Genomic DNA, 13,502 nt, shown 5'->3' on the forward strand with positions numbered 1-13,502 from the left:
AGTATTTCAAGTCAATTGTCACCAATGTTGCTTCAATTAACATGTTTGAAAAATCCAAAGAATGTCAACTCTGATTTCTCATTCTTTCAAGTGCAAGAGTTTTACAGCTTATACTCTGTATCAAGATACTACAAAGTACTACGAATATAGCTTTACAAAAATTATTTATAATATTTTATCAGTAATTATTAAAAAATATTTTCCTTTGTACCATATTGAATACGCTAAGATAAATGTAGTGGTATGACAAAAACGCCATTAAGCAGTTTAACAAGAGAAAAAAGTGACCTAAATAATCAAGTACTATTATTTCAATGAGAAAACTTCAAATTGCTCAGAAACTCTTGTAAGAAGTGGCCCAAACTTTGCAGCTAGTCTATCACTCCGTATTTGGTTTAAACTACGCAATTCAGGTGTAAACATTCATCCACGTGTCACCATGTAACTTAGCAAGACTCCTGTGACTACATTTTACTCTCTCCCAGCACTTTCAAAAGCCTTGTAACATATGATGCACCTGGGCTGCCCAGCCAAGAGGCCTACTGACCTCAAATTAGAAATACTATACAGTAAGTCATTCATACCATGTTTTTCCAAGTTCTGTCAGCCAAGTTGGTATGTTTCCTGTCATAATTACCAAAGGATCCTGAAGCTGCCTGTTTGCTTTTGCTGTCAGTTTACTGTTGATAAACTCTGAGGTTGGAATTATCTCCTTGCAGATTGCATTCTGTGTTAAATAAAAACAATGTACTTCTAGTTAAAGAAATGCTGGAAGAAATACCAAGTCTTTGTTAAGAGGTCTTTTATGCTTCTAATTTGCTTATCATCGCAAGAAAAAAAACTTTCATTGTCACTTTGGTCATACAGAGTCTAAGCCATGAAAGAAAGACCGAGCAGATTTTTACTATTCATTTTCTTTTCAGGAATAACGTTGCTCTTTGAACTTAAAGAAGGAAAAAGCATGGAAAATGTGTTTAACACACTATAGAGGAAATATGATTGACTATAAGAATTTATAGCCTTCATCTTACCAGAAGTTAGAGAAACAGGTAGGGGAAGATGGTAATATTTGTATTATTCTGTTTTGGTGGGGGACAGCGGACAGGGGGAAGAAGGCTATTTTAAGGCGTCCCAGGACAGAGTTGTCTGTATCAAGTATGAAAGTGATTTAATAAGTGCTCTACTCACATCATACAAGTAATACCAGTATCGACTGATAGCATGTAAAACTCTCAAAAGAAGAATAACATCTAATGAGGGATCTTCAAATGTTATGTTTTCAGGTGGAATAGATACGAGGTAAACTTCCAGAGGATTTAATACCGAAGGGCATACACCATCTAGCAGGAAAAAAGAATTATATTACCAAAATATATCAATTAGAAGTCTTCCCAAGATTTAATTACCAGGAGCCTAGGTAGTATTAGTCCCGGCAGTCACTTAACTATAGCAGTTTAGTTAGACAATTCAGTAAGTATCTTATGTTTAGTTTTAATACACACATTAATATATGCTTACTTTTCTTATACTATGCTTGCACTAAGGTGCACACATAGAAGCACTATGGTGTCTCTAAACACACTTCCTCCCCATCCTTCCAGAAATTTCACAAATATAACATATTAGCAAGGCAACACACTCACCATGCCACAATTCATCATGCTTTTTAGAATTTCTAGGCGAGGTTTTCGTGGGAGCAGTTTGTGCTCTTCCTCTTTTACCACCAACACAGTCCTTATTACCATCTTCATCCTCTCGCACGGGTTTGTACCTAAAAAAGTAATTAAAAGTTAAAAACTAACTTACATGGAAACAAAAGCAGTTATGAAAGTGTCAATTCTTTGATTACCAGAATTTTACTTGGAATGACAGTTAAAAGCAGAAAGACAAGAACAATGCATTTGGATATGATCCAGCTTTTGAAGCTAGGCCCTCAAAAGTAAAGTATGTCATGGGGGAGAAAAAAAATGGGGACCCCCCGGCTCCATGAACTGGAAGAACAGAATCAGAAGGTATAGACAAAAAACTGAAGTGGTGGTTTTGTTTTTTGTTGTTTTTCTTTGGTTGGTTTTGGGTTTTGTTTTGGGTTTTTCTTTTTTTTTCTCCTTTTTTTGCCTTTGCATAACACATTTAAATATTAGAAAGAAAGACACTGCTGAATGTTAAATGTTTGACACAGTCATAGGTCAATACTGCTCCTTGCAAAGTATGGCCAGAGAATACATATACCTGCACAGCAATCAACTATGAAAACCAGTATGAAGTTGACCATTATTTGTAGACTGCAGACACATTCTCTATTGTTTGTGGTTAGTTACCTAACACTAAGAATTATTTCCCTCCATCTAGCAAGTGTCATTTAAGATTCTCCATTTCTTGTTCATCAGCTTTGCTCACAAGCTAGAAAGAACATCAGTAGCTAACAATGAATTCTTATTAAGATTTAAATATCTCAAGCACATCAGGAAATTCAAAGCTTCACAGTTTTGGAGGGATAAAAAAAAAAAAAAAGAGACAGCTATATTCCAATTTTCTTTATGTATATACGTCTAGGAAACTGGAGAAGTTGTCCCTTCATTTCTCTAGCCAACTTACCAAATGGTATGCGTTTTTGTCCAAATCCCAGCTCTTCCTAATGGGTTGCTTTCATCATCTGTAGACTCCCTCTCCTCCTCAGCTTGCAAACTGTACTGCCTAACTGCTTGATACACAGTCATATTGTATGGCAGCAAGTGATCTCCAATGTAAAATTGCAGTCTGTGTCTCACATTCCCTGAATTTAAGAATTGAGCAGCCTGAACAAAACAAAAAAACACCACGCATACAAGTTAGGTAACTTGTTGCTAGCTTTTCTTTAAGCCTCTCCCCACACTGTTCCCTCCCCTTACCCCCAGAGCAAAAGCTTACCAAAGATTCATCTATTTCTTCGTCTGACCCATCATCATCACTATCCTCATCATCTTCTCGAACTCTTCCATAGCCTGAGGCAAGAGAGGAGAAAGAGATCCTTATTTGTTTTTACACAAAATGTAGCAATGCTTCTGTACTCTGACTCTCACAAACCCCACTATTTAAAACAGTTCCCAAATACATCAGTTAAAAAAAAGGTTCAGACATGTTAGAATAAATTTCGGTATCAACATCTGGCATCAAAAATGCCAAGTTACAGCCAATCTGACAGTCAACTAGATTATACTTCTGTTAGTATTCAGACTGAACTGTTTACAACAGGAAAGAGTTTGTCCCAGAAAAGAGAAGATTCTCTGCAGCCTTAGTCTCCTCCCCTTGCTCCTGTGAGCAAGATACATTTATAGGTACCTCCCATTTGTCTTCAGTATAATCCTCACAGGTTTTTAGACTCTACACTACTGACAATAGTGACTATCCCAAGAAGCAAAACACATGTGACTATGTAATATATATATACCTCTAACTACAAGGTATCTTTCAATGGCTTGTACCAAAGCCAGAGGATCAATCTTCACAGGTCCACCTTTCCACTGTTTCACATTAGCACAGTCTGGATGTCTTTGCAGTTGGCATTTTAATTGATGTGTATTGAAGAATTTTAAAGCTTGGGATCCTCTGTTAAGAGAAAAACTCAAAATAATTTGTGAAAAAAGTTGCTACACAAAGAATCTAATAACCATAATTGCATTAAAAATGCATTAAAATAGGCTTATACATGCATTTACAAAATCACTTGTTCCGAGTGTTATTTCTCAGCCTATTTCTCTAAAAATAAGCTACTAAGATTTGGATAAAGAGATTAAAAATTTTGTTCTACAAGAACACCAGAATCCAAGTTGGACAAAATCAGATTTCCAATGGAAGCTACATAGATTAAGTCCAGTCAGAGGTCTCATTACAATATGGCCTATACTGACAACGTTTGATGTCTGAAGTTGTTCAGTGATCAGCTGATGCCGTATGAGATTTGGAGCTCTGTTTACCTGCAGTGCAATAACGATCAGAGTTGGGGGTGGAAAATGCAAGTATCCATTCATACGGTTTTAATAAGAACCTAAAGAGACAACCTGAAAGCTCCTCTGTTTTTTCTTGCCAAGCGTCCTGGTTTTGGCTGGGATAGAGTTAAATTCCTTCCTAGTGCTGTGTTTTGGATTTAGTATGAGAAGAATGTTGATAACACACTGATGTTTTCAGTTGTTGCTAAGTACCCTACTGGTCAAGGACTTTCAGCTTCCATGCTCTGCCAAGTGCACAAAAGGCTGGGAGGGAGCATAGCCAGGACAGCCAGCCCAGCTGGCCAACAGGGTATTCCACACCATGTGACTTCATGCTCAGTATATGAATGGTAGGCGTGTTCCAGGAAGTAGCAATCACTACTTGGTTATCGGTCAGTGAGGGTAGTGAGCAACTGCATTGTGCATCACTCATTTTGTATATTCTATCATTATCCTCATCATCATCATTATTTTCTCCTCCTTCTCTGTTCTATTAAACTGTCTTTATCTCAACCCACGAGTTTTCTCACTCTTACCCTCCCGATTCTCTCCCCGTCCCACTAGGCATGGGGGAGTGAGCGAGCGGCTGTGTGGTGTTTAGCTGCCTGCCAGGTTAAACCACGACACCAAGTATAGTTTATATACATGTTCCATCTCACCCAGTTATCAATGTTCAAGCTAGCCATTTTCACACACAAACCTCTTATCTTGGGCTGCTTCTACTTCCAGGTGCTAGTGAAAGACTACCAAATCTCAATGCCTCAAAATCCTCATTGACATAATCCACAGGAAGACTAGCAGTCAAACAATGCTGCAGTAGTCTGATTTCCCATGTTTAATTTTCTATCAAAAAGAATAGCAGAATTTTGCTTCTATGATTAGCAGCTTTATAACTTCCGTAGTTATCCCACTTTTTACAGAAATAGTGCACATTAGGAAGCGTTTTAAGATTACTATTTGCAAAAGCCGGTATCAAGACAATTAATTCCTTCAAGTATTACAAATCTGTGTACTGCATTCATTCCCATGGATTTTAACACTTTCACGAAAAACATGTACCGAATTTTAATGTAAGTTAGGTTAATGCTATAGTGTGAGGCTCTAATACATCTACTACAACAGATGTTGTGTCACAATTAGTGACAAAAAAATCCACACTATCTTACTACCTGAGAGACTAAAGATTTTGGCATTTCAAACTTTAAAGAATAGTTTTCAAAAATTCATTTTCAATGCTCCTTCCCTCCTAATTTCTACATAGTCACAAGAATATGACTATAATCAAATTGAGCTTCTAGCCAGCACCACATTCTTTCAAAAATACTTTCAAAACTTATATGCAACTTATACTAAAACAGACTTACTAACTGCTATACACTGAATGAAAAAGTGTTTTGAAAAATGAAAAAAAGTACAGAAAAGAAATTGTAGAAATAGGTTTTCAGTCACTCAAATTTGTTACTTAAAATGCACACAACAAGTTGGATTCCAAATTTAATCTATTTTAAGACACAGGGCAGATCTACAGTTATTTTAAACCACGTTGACAGCCAACCATTATCACTCAATCCATTATCATCCTAGAGAACAAAACCTATCTGACTAACAGAGTTCAGCGCTGTAATACAAACTTTCAGCAGCTTTATTACTTCACTAAAAAATATCAGTGTCTCAGCAATAGATTATTTCTTTCCAGTATTCGTTATATGGGGACAAGGAAGACATTTGAATTTTTAAAGCTTAAATTTAAAAATTGCATTTCCAATTACACATCCACCCCCAATCTAAGCAAGAGAAGTTTCAAGATAGTAAGCAAACATTTGGTTAAATATTCAATCTTCCACTGAATAAAAAAGCCAACTGTGTAATTGCTTTTGTCTTTAACAGGGTCAGAAGTTGCCATTACCTCTTGGAACTTTTAGCATTGAGACAAGTTTTGGAAAACAAAAGCTCCCAACAAACCATTACCTGAGCATTAATCCTTACCTGCTCCCTGTTCCATTTCCACTAGGGAAGTCATGCACTTTGACAGGGAACTGTTCCATCTGACTGAGGCAATTGTTCATTTTATGGACTAATGCCAACAAAGGTGCATTTTCTAATGGCTCTAATCTTCCAAGGGGTTCTTCTCCAGGAAGCTGAAACATATTCCAGTCTTTTAGTTATGTGCTTGAATTAATCCATCTTAAACAATTTATACCACGAGTTGTTTAAAAAAAAAAAAAAAGGGAAATTAAGAATCACCGCTCTCACTTGAAGTAGCAGCAGTATGAGGATTACTAGATGACACATAAGTTTATGAAATACTTTTTTCAAACAACGCACTTCTCTCCTGGTTTCAATTGAATAGCCCTACAGATTTTAAGCATTCACCCTTAACCATGAGCAGGGAGTTTCATGGAAGCTGCAGTTATCTACTTTCCTCTCTTCCACTTTAAATTTCTTACTTTAAAAACAGGATAATCTAGTTTCTTGCAGTATTTAGGACTAAAGAAAGCAAGTGATAAGACTACTATCCAAACTCTTTCCATACCAACTTCTTAAAAATCAGGAACAACTTTTAAGTTGTTCAAGACTCAGACAATTGGCCATTTTGGAATTTTTTTCCACTGTTGTATGGAATTTTCTGTAATTACAAGGTATTCTAAAAAGTTTATGACCTGTAAAGACACAGAACCACGTGAAAGTTGTAGTATTCTACAGCTTAGGCATAACAAAACATTCCTTCCATACTCCATCTTTAAGTCAAGGTCATTGCTGAACTTCTCAGATGGTCAGATAAGTACAATTTGAGAGAAAGACAACTAAGAATGACAAAACAAGAAAACTTACTGGAGAAGAAAAAAATACATGAAGAAATCTTTTCAATCTGATATCCCTGCTTACAGCATCTTTCTCACTTTTAGATGTCAAATAAAGCAGCAGTTGTTTAACAAACCCACTATGCTGGATTTCAAAGGAGGAGACATCAGACTCCGAGACAATGCTACGGATTTCTACAAGGCACTCTGTTCCACCATCCACCTGAAAAATATGAAGGTAGTACTTTACTACCCAGGTATAAAGGGCTTAAGAAATACTGGTTTCCTCCTACTGCATGGAACAGCTCTAAAGGGTAGGGAAAAAAAGGGAAAGTCTGGAGTGTATAGTAACTCAATCAAGCAACAACAGGGCAAATAATCTGAGGATAAGCAATTTCTCTATTCAAGAAGAGACATTACAGGCAACATCTACATTTTCCCTGTTTTAAGAGAAACACAAGGTCCCATTTCTGTCTCATGCAACGTAAAGATGAGCTCCAAACAGAAGTTGTTTTTGTTTTGTTTTTAAAAAAACACCTCAGATTGGTGTATTTTACATGACATCTCTGTGGGAGAGAGCAGGAGGGAAAGTTTCATACTTTAATGATTGCTTAGATCAAAGTACAGAACATAACTCAGCTGTTCAGCTACTTAGGAAGTTACAGGTTTAGACCATCTATCAAGGATCACAACTGCCTGAGAAGCAAGGCTCAAGTTCTTGAGATGCTAGTAGATTTGGCCCAATCTGTATTTCTTCTACCCTTTCAACAAAATGCTACTTCTGTCTTGTCCTACCCCCACCTCCAAAGTTCTTATTACAAACTGTGTTCTTCTTTAGGTATAAAGTCAATCCCTAACACTTAACTGTAGAGTTTTTAAAACTGAAATAAAATGGTATGCAATTCACATTGCTAGGAATCAAGAATACCCTCGTTAATACTAGTAATTTATCACAAATTACATGTGTCAGATCTTACATACTAATTCTGAAAAAAATCCCAAGCAAACCATTGCAAGTTAAGAAACACCGTAGTATCATCATTTGAGATAACAAAAACTATGCTTAAAATATTGGCCATACTGTCTAAAATGGTCAGCTTTCCTCTAGCTTCCTCCTAAATACTTCTACAGCTTCCATTCCCACCCCAACTCCAAGTAAGTTTGCCATTTCTAACCTGGAGGTTGAGTTGTTCAGTTGCAGTGCAAAGTCTCTGTAATACGTTTAGTGCAGGATTGCTTCCATCCATGTTTTCAGAACTAAAATAACGTTCTACAAATTTATGCGCTTGCTCCTTAATCCAGCCCTTAATTTTTTCTCTGTAAAGAAGGACACAAAAGGCATTCGGCCACACTTAGCATTTGCACACTCCAATATTACAAGTAAACACAGCCAGAGTATCATTTTCCCCATGTTTAACGGCAGTCACAGACAGAAACCCTTCCCTCTTACTCCAACACAGTAAAGGTCTATTCTCTACAGATTACTTCTTGCACCATTTTTCCCAGTTCTCCAATTTTTCCCCAGCATGCCACTCTAAACTATTAAGAGGTTATTTTCTCTACCTTAATTTCTTCATTCTTCTTCCAGAGTTATTTTCACAGTGGTTAAGCTCAAACTTCTTTGATAGGTGCTAATTAATCATCTGATGGCTTATCATAAGAAAGTAGCTGCACCTCAAAGTCAACACCATATCAGAAGTACTTTGATTTTTTGTGTGTACCTGTTATTTGAAATGGTATCCTTGGAAGCAGCCCTTGCAAGACCACTTACTCCTGCTGTTCGTGCTGGTTCAATATTATTACTGTTGGACTGTGTGCTTAATCTTCCCCATGTTTTAGGATTTAAACTTGCCAAGAAGGAAGATTTAGGAGATTGAGTAGTTGTAGGGCTTTTAGCTGGAGGAAGCAAAGACAAAATTAAGGGAATCAACAGGTTTATTACAGCTAGCACTTTTGACAGCCTATAAGCTTACTTTTAAATTTAAAAGGAGATAGAGTATCACATTTTAAGAACGATTTACCTTGATTGTCTACTTTGTCATCATCTCTTGGAGGAGAGTATTTTGGTCTCCTTGGCCCTCGTTTTGGCAGTCTTTTTCTCTTTAGAACATCGCTCAGTCGTCTGTCCAAATTTAAAAATAAGTAACACGTTTCCATCCACCATATTCATACACATATCCATCCCTCAGTTTACAATGCATCTGCCAGCTATTTCCTCAAGAATTAAAATAAGGTTCCATCCCATAACAAGGAGGACACAAGGGAAGAATGAGCTCTGGGAGAAGAGGCCTCAATTCTACTTTAATTGGAAGGACAAAGTGACTACTCCATCCAGAAAAAAGGGGTTTTGCTTGCTGTCACCCTTCTACTGTGGGAAGCCAAACACAGCCAGAAGTGCCACTAAATAAAGGTTTCGCATTAATTTTCATGTTTTCATTTGTGTAACCATCTGGTTATTCATTTGTTTGAATACAGTTAAAAAGAAGAAAAAAAAAATCCACAAGTCTCTACTGAATCAACACCAAAAGACAATGGGTATTTGACCTGCCTCCCCTATTAAAGCCCAGAAAGCACTTTTTCAACAATTTATGGAGTTTCTACTCACCAAGCCCTAAACTTTTCAAGTTCACACATTTCAATTCTGGTTTAAGGTGAGTTTCCTTATTATGCCAATACATTAAGACAAACATTTCACCTTTAAAATAAAGGCAAACTGTGTAACGCTAAAATAATTTATTCCTACAAGAGACAATCATTCTACAAGTGTTCCAAGTGGTTGCATTCCCACAAAATAACTTAAAGATTACTTTTTTCCTCCAGTCTCCAGCAGAAGGGAACCATGCACCATAGCTATCATTTCTCTGAAGAATCACTCTGTCCTCAAGAGTTACGTGAAACTACAGCTGTTGCTGTTGGCATTCTCCAGCCTCTCCCCAAACAGCATGGATTGTTTCATATCATTACTTCGTAATTATCAGGTCACTAGTTTTTTTTTTTTTTTTTAAACATTTCATATAAAATGAATCAAAACTGCTGCCCATTGATAGCTTCAACATCACTCCATTTTAGTTCCTTAGAGGAAAATATCACAGCAAAATGCAGATGATACTGCAGCAGCCCATGTCAGTCAAGACTTTAAAAAAAAACCCCAAAACAAAAAACCCACAAACGAACAACAAAGCACAAACAAAAAAACCCCACAGCTTGTTTGTTCACAACAAGTAGTGCACTTACCCCTGTGGGCTCAGATCCAAAGAATCCTCCCGGCTGTGCTGTAAGCTGGGAGAGCCCAAATCAGCAGCTGCATTACTGGCAGCAGTGGCTGTTCCAGTACTTATTGTTGTAGTGGTACCCAGTGTTCCTGATCCATTAGTGCATACTTTCGGTGGGCTTGTCAGCAAAGCCTCAGACTCTGCTAAGTTTTTCACTTGGTGCATCACCCCTTGACAAAAGAAGAAATCTTTGCTTGGTGGGTTGGTTTAGTTGTGGGGGTTTTTTTGGGAGGCGGCATGGGGACAAAGGTGTTTGAAAAGGTAGAAGTCTGTTATTAGAACCTCTGTTTTGACTATGGCAGCATTGGCTCACCCCACCCATCAATATTAAGTTTTAAAAGCAGTTCAACCCTTTCTTGAAAAAGTTAACCTACTTTAAAAAAAACAACAAAAAAAAAACCAGCAGCACAAACAGTAGCTAAAGAAACCCAAAAATCCCCAGTAGATTATAACGAAGAGTTCCTGCCAAAGATTCATCAGGTTTGTCCAGTAAGACTACCCATGTAATTTCAGCAAGCCATCTTCAGCCTAAATATAAGTTGACTAGCATCTAGTAAGCCTGTACAAACTTGTTTCAGATTCAGAAAAAACATGCTTGTCTCCTCTGGAGTCTCGGTCAGCTCCTCCCCAGTCATATGACAATAACTTGCATGGATTTGCCTTTGTTATTCAAGAACAGTATTAACTTTTTACAGCTTGGCAGGAATGGAGCGGAGGGTAAAGGATATGGATTCTTCACACACATGCTTTCAAAATACTGAATAAGGAGATGAAGAGGAGGGGGAAAAAAAAAAAGAAAGCAAGATTTACCTTCTCTTCTGAAGTAAACACTAAAAATGTCAGGTAACTTTTGCATTAAAATCTCTGCCATCTGCAGGGCTCCAACTACTATCTTAAGGTCTTGACTTGACAGCATGGAGGCAATATGACTAAAACAGATAATTTATTAGAATTAGGTTTGTCTTCATTTTTGTTGTTTTAAAAAAAAGAAAAATAAAATCAAGCCAGTTCATCTTGCATACCTAGTACTAGAGACTGAAAGCAAACAAATTTCATTGTGCTTTTATAAAAGCTATAAATAAAAGGACTGAAAAAGTCCTCTTCCCGCCTAAATCACTTTTCCTTTACGCCACATGTTAAAACTTGGTAAGAGAGAGAGTTTTCTTCCTTTAAAGAACATGGTGGCGTGGAACTTTGTACTGCCTTTGAAAAACTAGTCAGTTTATTTTCTAATTGCATCCTTTTTTCTAGATCCCTAACTTATGGTATATGACATAAGAGAGGTTTCATGAATAGAACTTACCAGTTGAATGCCATCAGAGTCTGTTATTGTTCACATACTATTACCTCAAAAGTCATCTCACTCTCAGAAAAGTTCATAGGCAAGTTTTAGAAATCAGGAAAACAGTAAATGGTAATATTAGACATTACTAGTACACACAGCCATATAGGTAATCTAAGCTTCTAATAAGAACGCCTAGATTTGGCACCTACTGAAAAATCTAAGATGCAAATTCCTGAAGAGCTGGCAGCCTCAGCTTTTGGAAAATAAATACATAAGAATTTAAAAGTACAATTTTCCCCTGAAAAAGATGATTCAAAAAAAAGTAATGACAAGTTTGAGTTGTAAGCTCAATGGTTACGAACCCACCTTGAAACAGCATGGTTTTTCAGCACATCCTTCAGAAGTTCAGCATCAGCAAAATAAATTATCCTAAGAATTGCTCTAAGGCACTTGTGTCTAACAGCAGGTCCAGCTGAAGAACTATATACTTCATAAAGAACACCAAACAATGTTTTGATAAAGGATTTTGCCAGTTCTGGGTCCTCTTTCATTAGTTGTGCTCGAGCATCATCCTTCTTCAATTCTGAATGTCCACCTGTGAGAAATTGTGCAACAAATCACTGCATAGTTCTTTGCATCTCTGCTCTAATGATTACTTTCTTTTTTTTAAAGCTGAATTAGTCTAGCTCTTGCATTGAAAAGATACAATTTAAGAACCAGAAGCCAAACTGATGGCAAGAATGTAGGCACAAATCCTCCTCTTTCAAGGAATTGAATCTTTTTTCTTCAGTTTTCTTATATGTTTCTGTACGATAGTAAGAAGTCCTCACACAGTCTTCGTTAAATAAAAGAGCTGTATGAACAAAACCGTTTCAGAAAATCCCAAGCCAGGAACACCCCCAGCTCACCCCCAGTTTAATGCATTTTCAGTTCCCAGGAAAAGAGTTTACATGTTAAAAAGAACACATTTCAACTGTTGAGTTTTGTTGAAAAGCTGTCTTCATTCACGTAAATCAGAATAGCTTGATGTTCCACAGAAACCACAAGAAATATATTAGCTAAGTAGTAGACTGTTGTATAATCCAGCATATGTTAGCCATAGCTAGAGACACCAGGAGTCTCTTAAGCTGTACTTACTAGTGTTCGTATTGGCTAAAGGGTTTGGTTTTCGCTGAATGGCACGTGCTGTTCCAGTATCCTCATTTATTTGCTGCATAGAGTTAAAATCAATAGTATAGACACGCCCAAGTGTAGACAGGCTTATCTCATCCTCACCAACCTGATGAGCTGCCTAAAAACAAGGAAGAGTTTAAAGTTAAGAAGACCCTAACAAATAGGGAGCTATATGAAAGGTGCTGAGAGGGGCAACACAGTAGAAAAAACAATGACTGACAGAAATACAACTAGAACAGTGATTAAGCAGTTCACCCATTACTGAATACCAAAATAGTGCAATATTACAGCAGGAGGTTTGAGGAAACTCATGTGTTACTCAGAGTAAGGCTGATATTTTCAAAACCATAAAGAAAGCACTCAATTCCTTATACAACTGCATGCGTGTTTAAAAAACATCACCACACAAATGTGTGGAATTACTACCTCTATTATTCGACTATCAATCCTGTTATAGGGATGCCAGAGACCCCTGTCATCTCGCCATTGCCATATTGCACCATCTGTATTTTGCGCATTTCCTTTCTTTAGCATAGTATCAACAGCAAAGATTCCCTCTTTTGGCAGGCAAGGCATCAGTTCGCTGTAAAGAACATTAAAACAGTATTTTACTAGAAGTATAAAATAAAGTCCATCTAAGCTGATGTGCTGGTTTTGGCTCAGATAGAGTTAATTCTGTTCATAGTAGCTAGTATGGCCTCTGTTTTGGATTTGTGCTGAAAACAGTGTTGATAACACAGGGATGGTTTCGTTATTGCTGAGTAGTGCTTATACAGAGTCAAGGCCTTTTCAGCTTCTCATGCTCTACAGACTGAGAAGGCTGGAGATACACAAGAAGCTGGGAGGAGCTGGGAGGGGGTACAGCCAGGACAGCTGACCCAAACTGGCCAACAGGATATTCCATATCATATGATATCATGTTCAATATATAAACTAGGGGAAAGCTGGCCGGGGTGCTGCTGCTCAGCGACTGGCTGGGCATCGGTGGGTTGGTGGTGAGCAATTG

The 13,502-nt window shown here is 37.4% G+C and overlaps 1 protein-coding gene across 1 annotated transcript; it reads right to left on the bottom strand.

Annotated features, from left to right (window-relative positions):
• Positions 1 to 584: 584 nt before the first annotated feature.
• LOC104077173 (E3 ubiquitin-protein ligase TRIP12) lies at positions 585 to 13,088 on the bottom strand (the record flags this gene model as incomplete). Its single annotated transcript, XM_009578304.1, has 16 exons — positions 12,923 to 13,088; positions 12,461 to 12,614; positions 11,690 to 11,918; positions 10,849 to 10,967; positions 10,001 to 10,208; positions 8,788 to 8,888; positions 8,488 to 8,662; positions 7,942 to 8,083; positions 6,798 to 6,989; positions 5,952 to 6,103; positions 3,428 to 3,585; positions 2,908 to 2,981; positions 2,596 to 2,795; positions 1,644 to 1,771; positions 1,189 to 1,340; positions 585 to 727 (listed from the first exon to the last, which is right to left on the bottom strand). Coding segments are annotated over exons 1-16 (2,477 nt in total), but the record flags the coding sequence as incomplete, so codon positions are not given.
• Positions 13,089 to 13,502: the final 414 nt, after the last annotated feature.

Source organism: Fulmarus glacialis, unplaced genomic scaffold (genome assembly GCF_000690835.1).
Source record: "Fulmarus glacialis isolate BGI_N327 unplaced genomic scaffold, ASM69083v1 scaffold15915, whole genome shotgun sequence".
In the NCBI taxonomy this organism is placed as follows: Eukaryota; Metazoa; Chordata; class Aves; order Procellariiformes; family Procellariidae; genus Fulmarus; species Fulmarus glacialis.